The sequence below is a fragment of the Pristis pectinata genome, chromosome 12, assembly GCF_009764475.1.
Source record: "Pristis pectinata isolate sPriPec2 chromosome 12, sPriPec2.1.pri, whole genome shotgun sequence".
Classification (NCBI taxonomy): domain Eukaryota; kingdom Metazoa; phylum Chordata; class Chondrichthyes; order Rhinopristiformes; family Pristidae; genus Pristis; species Pristis pectinata.
The window spans coordinates 15,288,253-15,312,447 of record NC_067416.1 but is presented as its reverse complement, the minus strand read 5'-3'; the positions used below and the strand labels follow the sequence as shown (position 1 = coordinate 15,312,447).

The 24,195-nt window shown below is 40.0% G+C and overlaps 1 protein-coding gene across 1 annotated transcript in view; it reads left to right on the top strand.

The window, feature by feature from the left end:
- Positions 1-21,202, top strand: part of fhip2a (FHF complex subunit HOOK interacting protein 2) — a 58,318-nt gene extending 37,116 nt beyond the window's left edge. The window contains exons 11-17 of the mRNA XM_052027489.1: positions 5,878-6,047; positions 7,059-7,202; positions 9,289-9,379; positions 10,562-10,705; positions 13,531-13,671; positions 13,920-14,023; positions 18,467-21,202. Of these exons, the coding sequence (XP_051883449.1) occupies positions 5,878-6,047; positions 7,059-7,202; positions 9,289-9,379; positions 10,562-10,705; positions 13,531-13,671; positions 13,920-14,023; positions 18,467-18,572 (900 nt within the window). The 3' untranslated portion in view covers positions 18,573-21,202. The remainder of the gene's footprint in view (positions 1-5,877; positions 6,048-7,058; positions 7,203-9,288; positions 9,380-10,561; positions 10,706-13,530; positions 13,672-13,919; positions 14,024-18,466) is intronic.
- Positions 21,203-24,195: the final 2,993 nt, after the last annotated feature.

Sequence of the window (24,195 nt, the reverse complement as noted above, 5' to 3'; positions counted from 1 at the left end):
CTGATGGCTATGGCGGCTGGCCGCCGACAGAGCCTCCTCTTCGTTCAGGACAAGAAATCTGGACGGCGTTTCCTCGTTGATACTGGAGCGGAGGTCAGTATTTTGTCCCCGACAGGCCACCAGGTCCTCTACTCAATGCTGCCAACGGTACAACGATACGGTCTTTCGGCACCCGTACGCTTCAATTACACTTTGGCGGCAGCCGTTTTACCTGGACCTTTACCCTTGCCACCGTCGCCCGACCACTCCTAGGAGCCGATTTCCTTCGGGCCCACAACCTGTTAGTCGACCTGCGAAGGAAGCGGTTAGTCCACTCTAGCACTCTCCGGACCTATCCCCTGGGAGAAATCAGCCCACCAGCCCCGCGCCTGGACTCCATTTCCCTTTCTGGCGACGATTTCGCCAAGCTCCTAGCCGAATTCCCATCGATTTTGGCACCTTCGTTTACAAATTCTAGGCCCACACACGGCGTACGACACCACATCATTACCACAGGGCCACCCCTTCATGCCCGAGCACGACGATTACCTCCAGACAAGCTCGCCTGGCAAAGGAAGAGTTCCGTCACATGGAGGAGCTGGGGATTGTTCGCAGGTCAGACAGCCCCTGGGCCTCCCCCCTGCACATGGTCCCCAAAGCCACCGGAGGGTGGAGGCCCTGCGGCGACTACCGCAGGCTGAATGACGCCACCACCCCGGACCGCTATCCCATCCCTCACATCCAGGACTTCACAGCGAACTTACACGGGGCCCGCATCTTTTCCAAAGTGGACCTCGTTAGGGGATACCACCAAATCCCAGTCCATCCGGATGACGTCCCCAAAACTGCGATTATCACTCCATTCGGCCTGTTCGAATTCCTTCGGATGCCGTTCAGCCTTAAGAACGCCGCGCAGACCTTCCAGCGGCTGATGGACGCGGTAGGCCGAGACCTGGACTTCGTGTTCATTTACTTGGACGACATACTGATCGCCAGCCGTAACCGCCAGGAACACCTTTCCCACCTCCGCCAGCTGTATTCCCGCCTCCGCGATTTCGGCCTCACGATTAACCTGTCCAAGTGCCAATTCGGACTCTACTCTATCGATTTCCTCAGCCACAAAATCACCAGCGACGGGGCAACACCCCTACCCGCCAAGCTGGATGCTATCCGCCATTTTGCCCGCCCCGACACAGTCAAAGGCCTACAGGAATTCCTTGGGATGGTCAACTTTTACCATCGTTTCATCCCTGCAGCAGCCCGTATCATGCGTCCTCTGTTCTCGCTGCTGGCTGGTAAGGGCAAGGACATCACCTGGACTGACGAGGCTGCGGCTGCTTTCGTTAAGACCAAAGACGCCCTGGCAGACGCCACGATGCTGGTACACCCCAGGACTGACGTCCCGACTGCCCTCACAGTAGACGCGTCCAACACCGCGGTGGGTGGGGTACTGGAACAGCTACTCGAAGGCCGCTGGCAACCCTTGGCATTTTTCAGCAAGCATCTTAGACCGCCCGAACTGAAGTACAGCGCTTTTGATTGGGAACTTCTAGCGCTGTATCTGGCGGTCCGGCATTTCCGATACTTTCTAGAAGGCAGGCCTTTCACCGCTTTCACCGATCATAAGCCTCTGTCCTTTGCCTTCTCCAAAGTCTCCGATCCCTGGTCAGCTCGTCAGCAGAGACATTTATCCTACATTTCCGAGTTCACAACTGACATCTAACATGTCTCCGGAAAGGATAATGTCGTTGCTGATGCACTTTCCAGACCAACCATCCACAACCTATCCTTGGGTGTCGACTACACGGCCCTAGCTGACGCACAGCAAGCCGACGACGAACTGCCCAGCTACAGAACCGCAGTCTCGGGTCTGCAGCTCCGAGATTTCTTGGTTGGTCCAGGTCAGCGGACCCTACTTTGCGACGTTGCGACTGGTCAGCCCCGCCCTATAGTCTCTGCAGCCTGGCAGAGACGCGTTTTTGACTCGGTACATGGGTTGGCGCACCCGTCCATCAGATCTACTGTCCGACTGGTCGCCAGCAAGTTTGTCTGGCATGGCCTGCGCAAACAGGTCAGTGAGTGGGCCCGGACTTGTCCGCTCTGCCAGACGTCAAAAATCCAGCGACACACCAAGGTCCCACCACAGCAGTTCGAGCCTACCCGTAGGAGGTTCCACCACATACATGTCGACCTCGTGGGCCCTCTGCCGGTTTCAAGAGGAGCCCGGTACCTCCTTACCATCGTGGACCGGTTCACGAGGTGGCCTGAGGCAACCCCCCTGACTGACATCACAACTGATTCCTGCGCCCGGGCGCTGCTCACAACTTGGGTCTCACGTTTTGGCGTTCTGGCCCACATCACTTCAGACAGAGGCACCCAATTCACTTCCAGTCTCTGGGCTGCATTAGCGAACCTGCTAGGGACGCAGCTGCACACCACCACGGCCTACCATCCTCAATCAAACGGGTTGGTGGAACGTTTTCGCCGCCATCTGAAATCGGCCTTGATGGCCCGCCTGAAGGGTCCTAACTGGGTTGACGAGCTGCCTTGGGTCCTGCTCGGCATACGCACTGGCCCCAAAGAAGACCTCCGCACTTCATCAGCTGAGCTTGTATACGGGGCGCCACTAGTTGTCCCCGGGGATTTCATACCTGCCCTTTGGGACCAAGGGGAACAACCCCCAGCAGTCCTACAAAGACTGCGCGAGAAGCTTGGCGCCTTAGCCCCGATTCCCACCTCACGGCACGGTCAAGCCCCATCCTGCCAGCCCAAGGAACTACGGGACTGTAAGTTTGTTTTCGTTCGCAGGGGCACACCTCGGGCGCCATTGCAATGACCATATGAGGGACCGTTCCGAGTCATACGGAATAACGGATCCACTTTTATTTTGGACATTGGAGGCAGGGAACAGGTTTTCACGGCGGACCGCCTCAAACTGGCCCATTTGGATCTGCAACAGCCTGTCGAGGTTGCGACGCCGTGACGCAGAGGCCGCCCCCCCTAAGAGGCAGCTGGCACAGCCCACGGACCTTGGGGACTGTCTCGCCGGTTCTGGGGGGGGTTGTGTGGCGACTCACCGTCTAGTCAGGCGAACCGGCTCAGCAGTCGGGTCGCGTGGCGTCGGAGCGACGAGGCCCAAGATGGCGGCGGGCCTCGTCTTTCCGAGCGACGGGGAGAACCCGCGCGCGAGAAAGTCCTGATGACGTAGGACTTACGTCATTGCCGGTTGTTTTGGGCGGGAACGTTCTCCCTTAAAGGGCCCGCGCAAGGCGGGAAAATAAACCAGTTCTGTTTGGCAATCCTCCGAGTAGAGTCTTGTTTTATTCCGCGGTAGCAACCGCTACAAATGTCAATTTATTGGGTTGGATGTTATCCTAAGATCATTTGGGGTGGAGAGGAGACGTGCAGCTTAAAGGTAGATCACCTGGAAGAATATTTGACCACTAGGTGGAATAGACTGCAGCTGGAGGGAGGGATTAGAGCAGGGGAGGTTGGAAGGATCGGGATTGAGGCTTTAGCAAGTAAACTGGATCCAGAAAGTAAGTGCAAAGGAAGATCTTACCCTCTGGGTCCACCTGCCTTTGGTAACTGATTTCCTATATCTTGAAAAACCCTGCTGGCTGGGGCTACATTTAGAATGGTAAAAGAGAATGCTGGAAACACCCAGCAGGTCAGCCAGCATCTGTGGAAAAGGAAATCGAATCAATGTTTCAGGTTGAAGACATTTCATCAGAACTGGGAAAGGGAGAAAGCAATTAATTTTTAGTTGGAGAGAGGGTGGGAGAGGGATTGTTCGGACAAAAGGGAGTATCCCTGATAGGGTTAGGCCAGGATACCCACAGGGATAAGCTGTTAATGAAGCTGTCTGGTTAATAGATTAATGAGGGCAGTTAGAGAGGAAAAAATACAAAGGGACATGTTAAAGCTATGAAACATAGGTCAGATCTGTTGGAAATGCCAAGCAAATCAAGCAATATTAGTGGAAAGAGAAATTGTTAATTTTACAGGTTGATGATGTACAGCAGAACTAGTTTGTTCTGACACAGACAGAAAGTGAATTATATGAAATCGTTGAATTCGATATTGAGCTCTGAAGGCTGCAATGTGCCGGGATGAAAGATGAGGTTCTGTTCCTCAAGCTTGCATTGCGTCTCATTGAAACAATGCAAGAAGCCACAGACAGGTCAGGGTGGGATGGAGGACCAAAGTTACAGGCAGTCAGAATGCTGAGGGTTGCCCTTCTGCGCTGACCAAAGATGCTCCATAAAACAGTCACCTAATCTGCATTTGGTCTTTCCTATGTTAACTATCTGTAATATCCATTTTGTTTTTTCCTTTATCTACTGACACTGCCTGACCTGCAAGGTACTTCTGTCATTTTTTTTTCATATTGTCTCTTTGTTTTCTCTTTTTCTAACACCATCATTAATCTATCAATCAGATGACTTCATGAACAGCTTACACCATGGTGATCCTGGTCCTACCCTTTCAGAGAGATTGTCTTATCTGTCCCTCTCCCACTCTCTCTGCAACGTAAAACTAACTTGTTTTCTTATTTTCCCAGTACTGATGAAAGGTCTTTGATCTGAAATATTAACTCTGTTTCTCTGTCTACAGTTGCTGTGTGGGCTCCTAAGTGTTTGCTGCATTTTCTGTTTTTATTTCAGATTTCCAGCATCTGCAATTTTTGGATTTCCATTTGCATTTAAAATTGTCTCTGATTCTGAGGGATGCATTCCCCATTATAAATATTTAAGTGGCCAATGCATCTCCTATCGGGATGTTAGTTGCCTTGCCCCTTTGTTAAAACTGATCAATTTTGATTTGTTTTGTATTTTTATGTCACCACTCCCAAACCAACACATTTTTGTGGGGTAAAAATTCTCCTGTTGTTATTTTCCTTAAATCTTTGGTAACATTGTTTAACTGTCCTTCAAATTACCCGTAGAACTGAGAGAACTGGCAATTAGCTGATTATCTGGCTTCACCAAGAAAAGCACTGCTGCCCTGGTACTGAGGTCAATCCCAACTGTTTAAGATGTTGCCCAATTAAAAGCCATCAATTTTTCTTGGATATGTCAGCATTTATCAAAGTAACAGTGCAGATATTCAGGACTCTTGAGCAAATGTTAAAGTCCCAACCTCTGCTAAGCTGATCGCCGATCCCGAAACAACTGTGCTTTGCCCTCAAATTCCTCATGGAGTTGAGTGGGGTTGGCGTGTAGGCTGGAAAATCTGTCTGCTGAATGACACAAGTTCAGCAGATATATTTATTTAAAATTGGAAGAAATAACAAAGTACAAAGGTGTGAGTAAAAAGTAATATCCTTGTTATTAATTGTATTGAGTTAAAGGTATTGAATTATTTCATAGTATTGTATGTTCAGTTTTTAAACCTTTTTGATATTTTTATTAATATTAAAATGCCTTGATCATATTTAAATAGACTGAGTGTCTTTGAATATTCAATCTCCTTGACAGATGGGACTTAACTAGTTCTCAAGGTATTTCAGCTTCAGAACTTGCCAGCTGCAATTAGAAAAGTTTTGTGCTCTTCAGGGAACTGCTGACTTCACAGTAGAAGACTGTGGAGTAGGCAACGTTGCTGCTATATGGAAGATCCATACCATATTGATTGAGGCAGATGAGGAGAGAAGAGCTCTCACACCCATGGGATTGCTCTGGGAGAAAGCAGATTTGTGCATCTGCATTTGATCCAATTGTGCCTTTCCAACTAGAGTGTGGTATTAAATTATTTTAATTGAATGCAGCATTAAACTAGTTTGAATTCTTAATTTATATCATTTATTTGTAAGTCTGTAGCCTTCTGGTCAAATAATTAGCCTTTCATCAAATTGCTTGCAATGGGATGATTTAAGATGTTTACTACATTTTACAGATCAGTATAATGACACTGCGAATGTTTGAGCATCTATTGCAAAAGCCAAATGAGCACATTATTTACAACATGGTGCTAAGGAATTTGGAGGAACGGAACTATGTTGAGAATAAGCCACCTTGCCAAGAAGACAAGGATATAGTTGAGAATGGACAAATAGCAGGAGCAGTGTGAGTGTTAGTCTTATTCCTTTTCATCAAGTTACTTATTCATTCTTGCTTCACTTTAACATTTCTACTGAATGCATTGATGATTAATGAAAAGGAAAGATCAGTTTATTTTTATGAGTGAGACCACTGCATGTGTTTTATATATATAGTTTTAATACCTTCATAATATTTTACTTAACAGTTTTTCTTGTATCAAAAGATAAAATATCTACATTTAGGTAATATCAATTTGAATATAGGTGTTTTGGCCCTTTGTTAAATGAGTGTGGATTCCTTCACTGGAGTTTGAGTAGGTTCAGTACTTCAGTTCAATTCTCTTGTTTCAGCACATTAGGACTTATACATGGCCCTTGGAAATGCTGTACAGGACATTGGGAATGAGGCATATTGTTTGGTTTGAAGAGAAAAGGTTTAACAAAAATGCATGTATATAACATTTTTTATATATAATCAGCCAAAACCCAATTGGTTGAAGAACTCAGCAACAGCATCTGTGGAGAGAAAAAACAGGATCAATGATCCTTCATCAAAAGTGGAAAAGTGAGAAACTTGTTTTAAGGTGCAGAAAGGGAGATAGACAGAGGAAACATTTGTGATAGGGTTTAGCCCAAGGCCTTGACAATGCTCTTCTGCATCATATCGCAGTTATACCTTCTTTACTCTCCATCCCTCCCCATTTCTGCTACTTAAAATATGATTGTTTTCTCAGTTCTGGTATTGGATCATACATAATGTTCTCTCTCCACAGTTGCTGCCTTGCCTTTTGAGATTTTCCAGCATTTTCTGATTTATGTTACAGGCCTGAAAGTACTCATATATAGGACTTAAGTCACATTTGATAGGACATAATCTATTCTAGCACAGCAGGGTGTTTTCACTTTAAGTGAACGGAGCATATAGATCTCACAAACTCATGGCTGTGCTGTGATGAAATCTTTAGTATGCTGAGTGTTGTTTCTTTTTTAATGAAATGCGCTTTATTACTAAAGACGATGTGATTGCACTCCACAGTGACTTGGAAGAAGATCCGCTTTTTACAGATTTGTCACCTGATAACAGAATGCTAGGCTCCAATTGGCTAACTGCTTCTCCACCTCCAACTCCAGACCACACAAAATCTGACGGGAAAACAGAAGTGCATAAAATTGTAAATAGGTGTGTATGAAGTTTAATTGTTTTCTCTTCACACCATATGTATTATTTGCTGGTTATTTACATTGCTTTCTTTTCAGTTATGCAATTAAATTGGAATATTAAATGTTGGCTATCTCTGGTGTGCTCTTAAAGATTTGAGTGTAGCAGATAGATTCAGAAAATGTGCTTCTACGGTTTCCATTAACAATATTGGACTGGATTTTTCTGCCAAATGCTGGCAGTTCCACATGGAACTGCCAGTATTTCCGATGTGTCAGGAAACTTGAGATTCCCTGGCAAGCATGAATGAACGTGGTAAACCAAACTTTGTGAGAGTTTTTTGTCAGTATTTTCTTGGTTGCACTCTGACATTAGAATGCCAATTTCATGCAGTTCCCCAGTGGTTACGCTTAGAAATGTTTCCACTGAACTTCATTTGAATGGAAAGGATGGACTTTGAGAAAGGAAATGTCAGGCTTTTTGTGTTTTTTTTAAATTAACGTACTTGTGTATTTAACTGTTTTAAGTGTTTTAAATATTTTTTATTTAAAAATTGTTCAATAATATTTTCTAAAATACTTGCGTAATTAATGGTTTAATTGGTTTTTGAATATGATTAAATGTCAGAGAACTTCTGAATTATTGGCCCAAACTGTCCACGCCTCTTGTCAGCAGTTTGTAGAGCTGTCATCTCGGTTCTATTTGTGGATCAGCAGATTCCCGACTTCCATGCCAGGGCATCTGACCTCTTGCTCCACCGCTGGACTCAAAACTGATACAGAGGCATAGCTTAAATGTTCTGTGCTGAAGAATTGGGTGCACTTGCTATTTGACTGTAGTGCAGCCTATTCCTTTGATGGGGTTGCTGCTATAGATGGATATCTATGCAAAGGTATATGGTTAGCGGCTTTGGCTTTTTTCTTTATTTTAATTAGTAACAATGTATCAATTAATTTGTATTGGTTAAATGTGCTTTTAAACGTATTTTCATTTAACATTTCAAACTTAAATTTATGTCAGCTTTTTTAAATGTCTCTGAACATCAGAGGAATTTAGAAATAGATGAAAAGACCTGTAATAGCACAAGCTGTCAAAATGCATTCCATTCAGTATGTGGGTGGATCTTCAGGGTTCACCACCTGAAGACTACTTCCATACATGGACCTTTCCACTTTGCAGCGTGCTTCCCACAGAGGTCTGAAGCTCGATTAGACTCAAAGGGGCTCGATGGATTAGTGTAGCTGTGGAGATTGCAATGGGAGGGGAGAGCACAAACACAATACAGAGGCTGTGTCATGCACAGTTTCAGCCCCTTGAGATTACTTGACGGCTTTGAAAGACAATTAGACCTGGAGTCATGACTCAGCTGGCTGTCAAGTTGTGTACAACATGATGCCATTTCGATCCAGAAAGACCTTAGTTATTCTCCAAGTAGGTTGGAATCAGTTGTGTTGAAGATTTTGCCATTTGGAGATCTGCTCAAGTTAAGTGTAACTTTACAGACAGATAAGTAACAAGGCCAGACTCTCAAATTTTCAGTGGAGGAAACGTTTAAACAATAACACAGTAATTCTGCCCTGACTTTAAGTCAGAGTTCAATGCCAACTCTTTGATATTTGACAAGTTTGCAAGGAAACCAAGTACTTATGTAGTTTTTTTTTGTAACTGCAGGATATCACAAAATTTCTTTTAATTGAAGTATTTTAACAGCAGCAATTTGCAGACAGCAAAATACCAGTTGCAGTCATAAGTAAATCTAGTTCAATATTGTTCATGGAACTGGAACAAGTACATTTTTTGAATATAAATACTATACTCAGTAACAAGTAATCATTGATGTTGTGTTAAGTATTGGCCAGGACGTGAGAAAATTCCCCCTCAGTTTCACGTTACTGAGAGATTAGATGATGCCTTGGAAATTCAAGTTTCAAGAAATGTAATCAAATATCTAAGAATGTTTTTGTCAAATGGAACGAAGACATATCATCATTACTTTAATATGCAAGACCTAATTGTTAATTATATTTCACATACTTATAAGATGTGTATTGTTTCGGTTTGATTGCATAATCAGAAGTAATTTTTTTTTAATTATCTGATATTTCAGTTTCCTATGTCTCGTTCCTGATGAAGCAAAATCATCTTACTATGTTGAAGGCACTGGATATGATACCTACCTCAGAGATGCACATAGGCAGGTATGGGACATAATAGTGCCAATCTTGCAAGATCTTTAGAGTCAGTTTCCATATGTGTGTTGACAACATCTGTTTTTTCCTCTCTGCATTTTGATTCCATGCATTTTTCTATTTCTGTTCTACTGTTGAAACCTGGCTGTGAACCAATCAGGATTTTCTATGGTGGAAAAGAATTTCAGTCAGAATTTTGCAGCACCAAAGAAAACGATTTGGCCCCAATGTCCGCAGATTCTGAAAGATTTTTCTACTGGACGTGCATTCTTCTTTCTGGCTGTTGCTTCAGGCTGAATCTTGTGCACTAACTTGATATCTCAGTGACATGAGCTGACCTTCTAATTCTCTATCCAGTCCAACACCAAGACTGCTTTTGTCACTCTCCAAAATATTACCAGTCACTACCTCTGCTGTGTCCACATCAATGATTAAAGCTCTAATACACACCTTCATGTTCAATTTATCTTCTTTTATCTCAGCCTTACTTAGCATCACTCGCATTACTCCTGCCACTAAACTTAAGTAGCTCCACACCTCAGCACCATTGATTTCTCTCACATCCTGAAACCTTCCTGCATTGTTCAAAGCCTGAAATATTGTTAAAGCTTCAAAGCCTGCTAAGACCCAAGTCTAAACGTCCCAATGAAAAGGTGATTTAGATTCACTAGTGCTTAGTGTGATGACAGTTATTAACATTTATCACATCTTAAATGCAGAGCAAAATGTGAGCCCTATAGCTTGGTAGGGATGAAAGCTATCTTCATGCAAGTATCGGCAAATTAAGTTTTTAAAAGTACTGTGAAGCATGTGCTATATCTAACTTTGTCGAACAAAAAATCTTCTGAGCCTTCGTTCAAATCTTTTTGAACCCAAAAAATACCAACTGCTGATTTCTATAACAAGAAGGGAGTTATTCCTGAGCGTGCATGCACTAAATATGAGCCAACACAATAATAGATGCCAGTTGTAAGAATGTGAATGGTTTTAGATGGTTTGAGATCACTTTATTCTTTCGAAGTTTCTTTATTGACAATGTCACAAATATATATTTAAAAATTGACTTCTAATTCATCTAGAAATTTTAACATCCAACTGTGGGCTGCTTTCTTCCATTACTGAAAGGAAAAAGAATCAATTAATTAAGTTGTTTTCTTTACTGGAGTTGATTAATGCTGATTTCATTCACAGTTCCGGGATTGTTGTGGTAACTGTATGAGGTGGGACTGGCCAGGAACACCCAAACCTTTGGAGAAATGCAACCTGGAGTCTCCTTTCTTTGAGGGACATTTTCTAAAAGTTCTGTTTGATCGAATGGGCAGGATACTTGATCAGGTACTGTGAAATGGTTGAAATGATTATCACTTCATTACAGAGAAGAAGGCACCCCAGTATTTTGGTTCTTTAAAGATGTATTCTATTTGCACACTCCAGAATATGAAAATGTATCTGATTGTATTTGAAATTAAAGTGACAGACTGTCATTGAAGGAGTTTTATTGTTGCTATCTTATACTGATAGAATGGACCAAATTCATCCCAATATGCAAAGTAATAAATGACTTTTCCTTGTGCATTGGAAGTCAGAGTTGCAGTATGGAGCTTTTATTACTGCACAGCCAAATCTCCTGTGATAAATATACTCACGATTCAGTTTATAATTTGTGTTGTTAAATTGCTGCTACGCCTGCTGAATGATCAATGATTAAAACAGAATAAAAATAAATCAGCATTAAAAAGGGCAATGGAATAGGTGTCATAGCCCCACAAATGCAGTTCACTGTGCAGTCAAATAATGGTACAAGATTTCCCTGGACTCAAGTTTCTCACTCCGTCACCATTTCGTTTGGTGTCAGAAGATGAGATGTTTTCAGTCTACTCTGACTGAACATTCACGGCCCTTTGTGGTAGAGTTTAAATGATTCGCAAACCTCTGAGGAAAAACATTTCTCTTCATAGATAGGCAATTATATTTTAATGATTTAGACATAAACGTAGATGGAGTGATGAAGACATCTGTAGATGACACAAAAATTCACTGTGTGGTTGACAAGTGAGGAGAAAAACTTTAGATTGCAGGAAGATATAGACAATCTGATCAAATGGGGAGAAAAGATGAGATAAGATACTTATTATCAAATGTACATCGAAACACACAGTGAAAAGCGTTTGCATTACTGAGAATGTGCAGGGGGCAGCCCCAAGTGTTGCCGCTCTTCTGGCACCGACATAGCATGCCCACAACTCTTAACCTGTACATCTTTGGAATGTGGCAGGAAACTGCAGCACCCTGAAGAAATCCACGCAGACACACAGGGAGAACGTACAAACTCCTTACAGACGGTGGTGGGAATTCAGAAATTCAGTTTTGCAGAGAATGAGGTACTGCATTTAAGGAGGTGTAGCAGGCAAAGGAATGCACAATAAATGGGAGAATACAAGGGATGTACATGGAAAGAGGGACTTTGGAGTGTGGATCTACAGATCTTCAAATGTAGCAGAACAGGTCAATCAGATGGTTAAACAGACACACAGGATGCTTTCCTTTATTAGCTGAGGAATAGAATAAAAGAGTAGAAATGTACAAGAACAGTAAAGTGGCTGCTGTGTGTAGTTCTGGTCACCACGTAACAGGAAAGATGTGATTACATCGGAGAAGGTGCAGAGGAGATTATTAAGGGTGTTGCCAGAACTTGTAAATTTTAACTATAAGGTAAGATTGGAATAGGGGAGACTGAATGGAGATTTTGAGGTACATGAAATGATGAGAGGCTTAATGGAGTAAATAGAAAGGATTATTTCCCTTAGCAGAGAGTTCAAAAACCAGAAAGGATAGATTTGAAGTAATTGGGGGAAAAATTAGAGGGAAATGGGGAAAACATTTTCAGTCAGGTAGTGATAGCGGTCTGGAACTCATTGCTTGAAGTACAAGCTCTTCACTTTTCAAAAGTACTTAAAGTGTACTTGAAGCCATTGCCACAGGGCGATAAATCTATTGCTAGAAAGAGTAATTAAACTAAGTAACTTTTTTTTTGGTCAGCATGAACATGATGAGCCAGAAAAACAGCTTCCTGTGTCATAAATTTTCAATGATCCTATGAATCCTTATAGCTATGTGTTAACTTGCAGCAATTTGTATGCAAGGGTGAATAATAGCATTTCCCAGTTTCTCACTTGTTGAGAAGGTTTCTATTTTACAAACAGAATAGATAATTTAGCACTTGTCAATATAATATGCTTTACCCATTCACTTCTTTTGCAACCTCTTTATGAGCTCTTCACAATTTAATTTTTCACCTATCTTTGCACTGTCTGCAAACTTGGATAATATGGATAGATTGTATTCAGTACTTCAATTGTCATCAAAGGAATAAAGGAGCTACAGTGGCTATTAATTCTGATGAATTCCAGAAATGTGGCAGTTTTTCTTTGCCTGATGATACAAGTTACTTAACCAATCCCTTTGACACATTGTTGGTGTTTCAGCAAGTTGATAAGACAAGTGAAACTTGGGAGGATCATAATATGTTTCCTTTCATATCTGTCAGTTCTCATCAAGGTGAAGACTTCAGTGCTGGAAATGGCATAATTCCTACTTTATATTCAGTGGAAGCATTTAATTACTTTCAAGTTGAATGCAATTTAGATGAAGTGCAAATTGCCCTTGCTTTTAAAAACCTAACTATAGTATCAGCACAATGTTTTCATTTCAGCAACTGAATAACCTTACACTCACTTGGAGATTACAAAGTTATTTCTAATAATATTAGCCTTCAAGGCATTTCTAAGATGTGACTTAAAAACAATTAGAAACCATTAGAAAATGAGATGAGCCAGTTTTAAAAAAATGTTTTCGTTGGTGTTGTGACATCGTGTTAAGGTACTAGATCAAGATTATAATAATTTTGTTCTTTTCTAAATTCTGCAAAGTATGCTCAAGGCAAATTTCAAGCAGTTATTTGGTGTGACAATGAGAAAATAATGTTAATGGATGATATAATTTATCCTTGTGCATCACTTTTCAGTTAATAAGGCATTCATGATTAATGCATGATCTTTCTATGGCAGTTTTGTAGCTGAGAACATATTAAGCTATTTGAATTTTTTTTCTTGTTATTTTTACATATGCTTATCATTTGGAACTTTCTGTTCTCTTTCCAGCCATATGACGTGAATTTGCAAGTGACTTCTGTGCTGTCAAAGTTATCTTTATTTCCTCATCCCCACATACATGAATACTTATTGGATCCTTATATTAATCTGGCTCCCAACTGCAGGTCTTTGTTTTCTGTTATTGTAAGGGTAAGTACATATCTACACACGTGGTCTTTCTTATCATTAGATCTTTAAATTATGCACATTTATTCAAACCAAATTGCTTTTTGCAATGTATATAAGGAGTTTTTATAAATTTTATAAAAATTTCTTGGCATATTTTATAAAGTTTTTATAAAGAGATGTTTGCATTTCATTTTAAATTAAAATGACATCTAAATGTATGGCAGAAACATTAATGGTGTTATACAAAATTGTTACAAAAAAATTTCTAGGTGGTTGGAGACCTAATGTTGAGAATACAACGCATCCCAGACTTTACACCAAAGCTTTTGCTAGTCCGAAAACGTTTGCTGGGTTTTGAGCAAGATGGACCCATGTAAGTTTAGATCAACCACTTTTCCTGATCCCCCATTATAATATTAATTAATGTACATTTTCCCACAAGTGTGAATCTGATTAATGCCGAAATCCAAGGTGCCTCACAGATTTGATTGAGTTCTTTTGAAGAGGCGACCAAAAAGGTTGACAAAGGCAAGGAGGTAGATGTTGTCTACATGGACTTTTAGCAAGGCTTTTTACTGGATCCCACATTGTAGACTGGTCCAGAAGGTTAAAACAGATGGAATTCAGGGTGAGTTAGCAAATTGGACACAAAATTGGCTTGGTGGTAGTGGAAATTTGTTTTTCAGATTGGAGGCCTGTGACCAGTAATGTGCTGCGGGGATTAATTAGTGCTGGGTACCCTGTTATTTGTCATATATATTTATGATCTGGATGAGAATGTAGATGGCATGATAAGTAAGTTTGCAGATGACACCAAAGTTGGTGGTATAGTGGATAGTGAAGGAGGTTCTGCAAGGTTACAACAGGATATTGCTCAACTGGGAAAGTGGGCAAGGGAATGGTCGATAGCATTTGATGGACAAGTGTGAAGCTGAACTAGAGCGGGACATAGTGAATGACAGGATCCTGGGGAGAGTTGTTGAACAGAGACACCTTGGGGTACAAGTACATAGTTCCCTGAAAGTGGCAACACAGATAAACAAGGAAGGCATATGGCATGCTTGTCTTCATCGGCCAAGGCACTGCATGTAAGATTTTGGATGTCGTGTCAGAGTTTGACAAAACATTGGTTAGTCTGCACTTGGAGTATTGCATGCAGTTCTGGTTGCCACACTATAGGAAGGATGGATTAAACCAGAGAGGGTTCAGAAAAGATTCGTAAGGATGTTACCTCGATTGGAGAGCTTGAGTTATAAGAAGTGATCAAATAGGATAGGACTGTTTTCCTTAGAGCAAAGGAAGCTGAGAGGTGCCAGGAAAGAGGTATTTAAAATTATGAGAGGAATAGGTAGGGTAGATGGCCAATGTCTGTTTCCCTTCTTAGTGATGTATAAAACTGTAGATTTAAGGTGAGAGGGAGGAGGTTTTGCTGGGTAAATTTTTCACACAGATAGTAGTTGGTATCTGGAATGAGCTCCCAGAGGATGTGGTGGAGGCAGGAACAGTAACAACACTTAAGTGGCATCTGGACAGGTACTTGAATGAGTAAGGCGGCGAGGGGGATATGGAACTAATTCAGGCAAGTGCGATTGTTATGGATCGGCATAATGGTAACCATTGACCCAATGGGTTGAGGGACCCACTTCTATGCTGTACAACTCCATGGCTTTATGATTCGGTTCCCCCATGCCTCCCACCACCACACCCCCCCCCCCCCCCCCCCCGCCAAATTGGAATTTTCTCTCCCATCTTCATCAATTTCCTTGTGACTTCAACCTCAGAAAGCATATATCTTTAAGTAGATGCTAAAAAAAAGTACTGATGCCTGTGCTGACAACTGACTTAAACAAGCACTAATGTCCCTCAGAATTTGAATATTGTACACATTAAAATGAGTCTTGCATATGTATAAATTCATATAAGATTGTCACAAAAATAGTTGGACATGCATATCATGCACACTAAATTTGGCTAATTTACATTATTCTTCTAAATTATTTTAAATGAAAATTTGAATTGAGATTTGCACTTCTAATTGTGATGTTTATTAGAATGTACAGGAGAAGAAGCCATTAAGTCAGAACCAGATCTTCAGCTGCATATCACCTCTTATCTTTATTTGTTCTTTCAGTGATTTTCTATTCCTTTTTCCTTCAACACTTACCCAATCTCTTTGAAAGACATGTTAGTCAATAGGCATTTTGTAATTAAACATTCCCTGTTCTAGTAATCTGCAGTGAAAATAGTTCTAATTGGTAATCTTTAATGCACTGGATCGAGCTGGCCTTGGCCCTTGCCTCGCATTCGCCTGTTGACTTTTGCAGTCATGCTGCTCTCAGTATCCTGCCACTGTCGTGACTACGGCTGTTTGGCAAAGTAGAGCAGTCCACAAGCTGCTAAAACCAAGACCTTGTCCCACACAGTCCTCTGGTGTACCAGCAGGCCTTCTCTATTGTTTTGAAATGTCTCTGATGGTTAGAAACTGTTTAAAACAAAATTTTTAAAAAAATTAATATAAGAATTGTTTTAAAAATAATTTAAACCATATGTAGCAAGTAAATTAATTTTAAAAAGCAATGATATTAATTAAAATAATGCTTGTCTTCACTTAAGTTTTTAGTGAAGATTGACGACCCCATTAACTAGATGCACAAGATACGGCTGGAATCGGGCTTAAAATCTTTCTTGAAGTGTACCTGGTGCCTCAGTGCTTTGTAGAAGCCATGTTGAGCACAATAACAGAACAGGTGGTCAAAGGACATCCAGCACATTTCAGACTTTCGTGCTGTGGGGTGCACAGATATAGAAGTATGGAATGATCTGATGCCTTCTCTGTAGCTAGCCAGTGTTTTTTGGAACTACTGGGTATATGTCAGCACCATCTGGCTTGTTATTAAATGATAATCTTCAATCTTATGCTACATTGTTACTAGTATAAGTTCACTAATAGAAGCAATCTTTTACTCCAGACATTTTACTAAATTATCAACATCACTTACATCTGCTTTCTCAGCTTCAGTGAAAGAGCAATCTTTTTTTCAAATTCCATTTCACATACAATTACTTGCATTTTAAAGTGCAGTCACAATTGTTGTGTTGGAGTTTTCCTGCAATTTTCTCATCTTTCCTTTCAGTTTGTCATAAGTATCCTTCCTTCGACCAAATTACCTGCATAAGTTGAAAATAAGAATTCCTAGCACAGTTCTCCACCGCCTACCAATCCTGCCAATTTGAAAATTGTCCATTTGTATTCTAGTCATCTCTCTATTCATGTGTGCCTATTTCCATTTATAATAAGTACCTATGTGGTAATTTATCAAACACCTTCTGAAAATCTGCATATACAACATCCATCAATTTCATTTGCCCAGGGGTTTCCTGAAATAATAAAGAGAAATGAGTTCAACACAACCTGCTCTTTACCAAGTCATTTTGATTGTCTTTATTTAGTTCAAGCCTTTGTAAATTTTTACATTATCATCTTGTGTAATAAGGCTGAATCGTAATTTCCAAATATAGATGGATTGGAGTCATGTCAGAGATTAAAATACAAAAAATCTGAAACCAGAACCAAATGTGCTTTCATTTCGGTGGTGGTAGGGTGAGGGGTTGTAACTAAACTGTTCAAGGGAGGCATTAAAAACTTACAGTAGGTCAACCTGCCGTAATTTTAAGATGTGCTATTTTTAGTTGTGCAGCTCAGCTTCTTAAGCTTTGAGAAAGTTGAGGCAGCAGGGCCTCAACTTCTCAAATTATGTCAATGACTGGGTGAGGGAACTACTTGCTAAATACGCTGGTGACAAAACGATAGGAAAGGTTGTAGTAAAGAGGACATAAGGCTGCGAGAAAGGGAGGCAGACAAGTGGTCAGAGATCTAGTAAATGCAGTATAACTTTGTAGAATATTGTTCATTTTGGCATGAAAAATAAAACATATTGTCAAAATAGTGAGAGGTTGCAGATGCAAAGGGATTGGGTGCCCAGCATGATTCACACAAGGATAGGCTGCAGGTACAACAGTTAATTAAGAAAGCTAACAGAATGTTATTATTTATTCCTAGGGGAATTGAGTACAACAGTCGTGAGGTTATACTTCACTTAGTTAGAGCATTGTTGATGCCACACCTGGAGTATTGGTCTCCTTATTTAAGGCAGGATGTAAATACATTTAAAGCAGTTCAGAGGAAGTTTACAGGACCAGTACCTGGAACCAGTGGATTGTCTTATGAGGACAGGTTAAACGGGCCAGGCTTGTATGTGCTGCACTTTAGAAGAGGGAGAGGTGCTTGACTGAAACATGAAAGATCATGAAGGGTCTTCTCCTCAGAATGGATGTGGGGAGGATGTTTCTTCGTGTGGTGTAATCTAGAACTAAGGGTCACTGTATATTTAAAAAAAAAGGATTGCCCATTTAAGATGGAAATGAGGTGAAATGTTTCTCTCAATTGATTGTAATTTTTGGAACTCTGCTCTTAGTGCCCTTTGAGGAAGAGGTTTTTAGAATATTTTTAGGGCAGAGGTTGGTATATCCTTGATAAGCAAGGTGGTGGGGGGAGGTGGTCGGTGAAAGATTACCAAGAGAAGGTGAAATTGAGATTACAATCTGAATCGTATTGAATGCCAGAGCAGGCTTGAAGGCTTACTGGCCTACTTGTGTTTCTGATTCATATTTTCTTATTCAGAGATGTTCACTGTTGCATGTATTCAATATTAAATTTCATTTTTAAAATGTTCAGAATTTTAATTGCTTTTGCATCAGTGGCACAATTCCATCTGCAGTTGTCAAAACTAATTTCTTTCACCTTTTTTTCACACAGCATAGACCATATGACCTTGCTGGAAGGTGTGATTGTGTTGGAAGAATTCTGTAAGGAATTAGCTGCAATCGCATTTGTTAAATTCCATGCTTCTACTGCAACCTAATTGCTGACTGGTTTCCACACAGAAGCATCCCATTACCACGTCAGTCTTACTGGTTAGCTTCCATTAAAAATATTTGGAATAACGTGGACTGCTGTGACTGCTAACTGTGGTGTGCTGCCCATCACTGTTTTGGATATGGATAGAAAAAGGGAAATATGTGCAAAAATGGAGCAATTGATACAGTTAACTGAAAAGCTGAGAGGTTGTGCCTGGAAGTAGACCAGAACCCTTCCTCGTTGCAGTTGCTCAGCTTTGCAGGTGACTTGACTTCAGTATTGGAAAGATGTTGATGTACAAATAGAACAACAGTCTCAATGTTGTGTATGCTAAATTTTACAGTGGGGCTGGTTGTTTCTCTACGGTCCCTTTTTAAAATCATGATGCATTCTCTTATTCAAAATTGTTCTCAACACTTGAGAATAGATTGGGCTAAGGTCAATAATAGAAATGTTTATCAGTATTTTATCGAATGATTATTTAAGTGAAAAAAGTCGGAGTGCTGATTTGAAATTATTGTATATTGTGCCTTTGAAAAGGGCAGCATTAAGTGTTAAGTCTTGTTTATCTTTTGTCACTCTGTTCTCTTTCCCCTTCAACACTTTCAGATAGTCTGGAGACTATAGCCATGTAGGCTATGGCTTTGTGCCTGTTCCAAGCCTAAGCCTTCGTGCAACACTTTCAGATAGTCTGGAGACTATAGCCATGTAGGCTATGGCTTTGTGCCTGTTCCAAGCCTAAGCCTTCGTGCTCATCCCAGGGAATGGTCTGCATTTGTGGATGAAAGTCCAAGCTTAAGTATTGTATACTTGCACAGTTGGAGAGAGTGATTTTTGGGTTTATGACTAATGCTCCATTTTTAAGTGTTCACTATTAACAAGTACTCAACAAGGCTTTAATGCTACGTCAGTTTGAATATAACAATGCTGCCATTACCCAGTATTAATAAATCATTTAAAACAGTCATCATTCACTATTTTTAAACTAGCAAATACAGAATAATAACTAGTAGATGTCTGTAAAGTAGTATATCCTGCTTACTTTGAAAAGAAATTTAAATGTTTAATATAATTCACATTGGATACCCAAATGACATGGTGTCATTGTGCAATAATGTAATAAATCCTCTAAAAGTGCTTCATAACAAGTCTTTGTTATAAATTACACCTACCAAATCTAGTGTGTTCTGTATTTGCAGTTTTTCTGAATATTACTCGTGATGTATCATACTCAATTTTCATTTTAATACCAAATGTTAACATTGCACAGATCTGAGCTCCTTTTCTGGACAGTAGCATTGAATTTTCTTAAGGGAGTACTAGTTTGTAGTAGACACAAGATGTGCTTTTGTTTCTGTAAATAATTGTTATTTGAAATATATTTGGTGTATAGAAACCAAATATTTTGAGACTTCATCACATTTAATGTCAGTCTTAACCTTTTTTTCTTTTCATGAGTGCTACACTTTTGCGTGCAATATCAAAGCTGTATTGCCTTATATGCAGCTTAAATGCAACACTTTTGTCGTACATAAGGTCTTATATATATGATCTGTGCTTGCTTCTACTGTCACTGTTGTATATGGTAAAATGGGTTTAATCTGCCTAATTTACATTAAAATACATTCATAATTTTCTATTGAAGAATTCTCTTTTTAGCACCTTATTTTGATATGCTATAACTTTGGGGACTGACTGCAGATGAACTTTTATGTTGTCTCAAGTGCAAGTTTATTGTTGGCATGGTGTTGTATGTTTACATTGCAATTTTGGTTAGCTGTAACAGAAGCTCTAATTAAAAACTTGTCATTTCCATACTTAACTTTTTTTTGCATGTAACTCCCCAGGTATCAAAACAAATCAATACTAATGGGAGTTTCTTATGAATTTTTTCATCTTTTTTGAGTCCTTAAGAATTTGTCTTGCTCTTCAACTTTAGCTGCATGTGCAGGTGGCATTTACTCTGGAATGTACAAATTTTCTTTGGTCTCATTTCTGATTAATTTAATCTGCTTCACCTGCAGATTCTGCTTTTTTCCACTTTAGCTCTGGAGCTCTGGTTAGAAAACATTGAACAAGCAAAACTTTATGGTAGGTGGTATGTGATCATTGGGTCACTCTTCTTCATGAAGAAACCATAACCAGTCAACACTTGATTTGATCATTTTGTGTTAAATTCCCATATGGCTTCTTTCCTTAACATTCTGTATTTTAAATAATTTATTCTTTCAGTGGGAAGAGCATCATCCAGTAAGCTGCATTTGTTTTAAATTTGAGATGGCCATGAATACATTAACAATACTTTGGTGCTAATTTGAAATTAAAAGGGTAATATATTTACCAATCTTTACAAATTATGTTGTAATGTGATTGATTTGTTTTTGCAACCTATTTCATTATTAATTGCTGGTTCACTGTGGGTAAATTTAATGTTCTAACACCACTTGCAGCACACACAAAGTAAGGTGTACATTTTTTCGTTTTTGACATGATACTGGTCACAAATAGCCTTTTTCTAAAATATTTTGTGGCATTTCATGCAAAGTTATGGGCAATGGTGCCAGAAGGTGCTGCATAAAGCATAAAGCCTGGTAGAGTTGTCTTCATTCTTTGAATTAAAAAATGATTTACACGATTTAGGATTGTGTCAATATTATTCTGTCAGGAATAAAGCTGTTGTGGTGGTTCTTTAAAGATATTTTATCTGTGTGAGGAATCGCACTGTAAGGCTTTTAACAGGGTCCACAAAGGCAGCAGTGCTGTGATTTGTTTCAATTTGAACACCCTGAGAGGAAGACTTGGAGTCCCTTAGAACATGACAGAAGGAGTCCATTGTATATAGGTAATCGCATTCCAAGACTGTAGAAGAGCTTTCCATTGTCAACATTATGTTGTCAGAAGTGCCAGAAACAATAGTTGGGAAAAGAAGGAAGGAAAAGTATCAGCTACCAAGATGTACCTTTCAGAATGGGAATCATATTTAGCTGTTGAGTCTAAAAATAATATTGGTAGAAGATGGGAGGTTTCCTCTGGTTATTTTCTTCTGTTTGTTTAAAACAAAATGTTTATTATGCTGGTCCGTGGCTGAACTCGGAGATTATCAAGGAGTGAGATGATGACACTGAAGAATCCACCAATGGATTTTAGATCTCATATTTTAGCTTATTTTGAAGTTGATGTGTGTTCTTTATCTATCTGTAAAATAGCAACCTGGGTGAAGCAGTCTAGTCCTCTCAAAGTGGATACTGTAAACATGCACATTCTTTCTGCTGGTACTACTACAATCTTCCATATGGTTGAACCTCCTTGCAGAAACAAAGACACTGGTCCATTTAACAAGGTATGTGCCACTGGTCAAAGTTAGCAACTCTGAGTAAGAAAAAAAATATTATCTAAAGGAAGCAAAAATATTCTGCACTATCTCAAGTATTTGATGGAATATTCACTTAATTTCCTTTCTGGTCATTCTTTTGTTGGCAAAATTGATATCTAAACCTCTGGCTTGGGCAAGGGCATACTTTTTCATAGTCTTTCAGGACCTGGAAAATGCAGGTTAATTCTGCCATAGGGAGTGTAATCTTTTGTTGATCATCCTGGAAGCTGCCATGATGTGTTCAATCTGACTTTCTTTATTTTGTCACGAACCAGCAACAAAAGAAACACACTGAGCATGATTCAGTGTTAAAAACTATTTTATTAATCACTACTTATGATAATACGTAAAATAAAAGTAAAAAAAAAAATGTTAGTATGTTAGAATTCGAAAATGTTAAACCTCAAATGTTAACCCCAAAACTAAACTCTTCGTGTGTGTGTGGGTGGCAAAGTCCAAAACTCCCAGTTCCGGAATGGTTCTTAAAGTTCAGTTCCGCAAGCCATAAGGTGAAACATGAGCAAGGGCTTCTTCAACAACCACCGTTGTCAGAAGATAAGACGTAGATGTAGGGAAACAGAGAGAGTAAATACGAAATCCAAATGTTCCACGATGGAACCCAAACGACACTCCAGTGTTTACTCGGTAGTGACTTCCTCACCCCGCAAGCATCCGAACCGTGGTCGTCCACACACAAATACCCTGTTGTCCTTCTACAGGTCAGCAACAAAGTGAACTCCACCGATTACTTCCAACTTCCATACATGGATTTCAGTGGCAAACACAGTTATTGTTTCTCATCCATCGATAGAGAAAACAAGCAGGCTGGTGTCTCTCTCCCTTCTCTCTCTCTCTCTCCTTCTTCTAACCTCTTCAACAACGTCATTACGTCCTTTATCTTCTATTGACGTAAGCACGCCCCACACACATACACACACACTCTCTATCTTAAAGGGACTTTCACTGAGTCCGTAACAATTTGTAGTATTGATGCAGACTGAAATATTCAGACTTATTCGTGGTTTCTACACTGCAATTCTACAAAGTATCCTGCAACTTCAAGGATTAATTCAGACTCTAATGTATAAGCAGTGACACCTTGTATTTAAGTAATGGACTAGCCCACACCCAAAATCATTATGGTTCCAGAAAAACTTTAAAACTTTATTTATACAGCACGGTAACAGGCCCTTCCGGCCCAACGAGCCCACGCCGCCCAATTACAGCCATGTTAACCTACTAAACCATATGTCTTTGGAATGTGGGAGGAAAGCGGAGCACCCGGAGGAAACCCACGCAGTCACAGGGAGAATGTACAAACTCCTTATAAACAGCAGCGAGAATTAAACACTGGCACTGTAATAACATTACACTAACTGCTACGCTACCGTGCCTCCCAAACTATCTAATTTCTCTGATTTGGGCAGTGGCAAAACATGTTCGGGAACTTTTGTTCCAAGAAAATTGTTGCCGAGACTAGCATTGTGATTTTTATTCAATATGTGTTGTATCTTTCAAAAGAACCTCTGCCCTGAAAGATTCACAAGGTTCAAATGGTTTTTTTTAATCAAGTTTAGTAAAGTTAGTCACAAAGATAGCAATGTGCAAGCTGTTGATCAAATCTGAATCCATTCTATGAAAGGCTGACTGTTACTGAGAGCAGTTGCCTAAAAATACTCATCTGCTCGAAGATCTGATTGGTTATCAGAAAGTCCATTTGTGCATAGTTTTTCTTCTCTCCAGTTGTCTTTGCAGTGTATAAAATGGCTTTGAATGGATGTTTGAACATTACCTTGTGTCCTGCAAATGAAATTTGGTCTCAATTATTATTTCTATGGCATTTTCTTATCTAATAGAATGATTGTTAGCAGTGTGCATTCTGCATGCACATGAACAAATGTGAGAAGTTTTAAACAATAGAAACTATCAATTAAATATACTGATAGTTATCAAATTAAGTTTACAGAACAAACAAACTTATTTTCCTACAATAAAAGTTTTCAATCTGAAATATTCACTAGATGGCAGCAAAAGCTGTAACGCTGAGGACTGTCTTCGGTAATGGATGTCTCTGTTATTGTACATTTTTATTTAATTTAGATGTTTAAAAATAAGTTTGACATTCAAAACCACATTCCAAATTAACTATCTATGCAAGACTTATTTTTTAAAAAATTGGCTCAACTACAAAGCATTTAGTTGGTAAAGTATATTTGCTTATCCTAGTGTTATTTGTGTGGAGTGCAGATGAAAA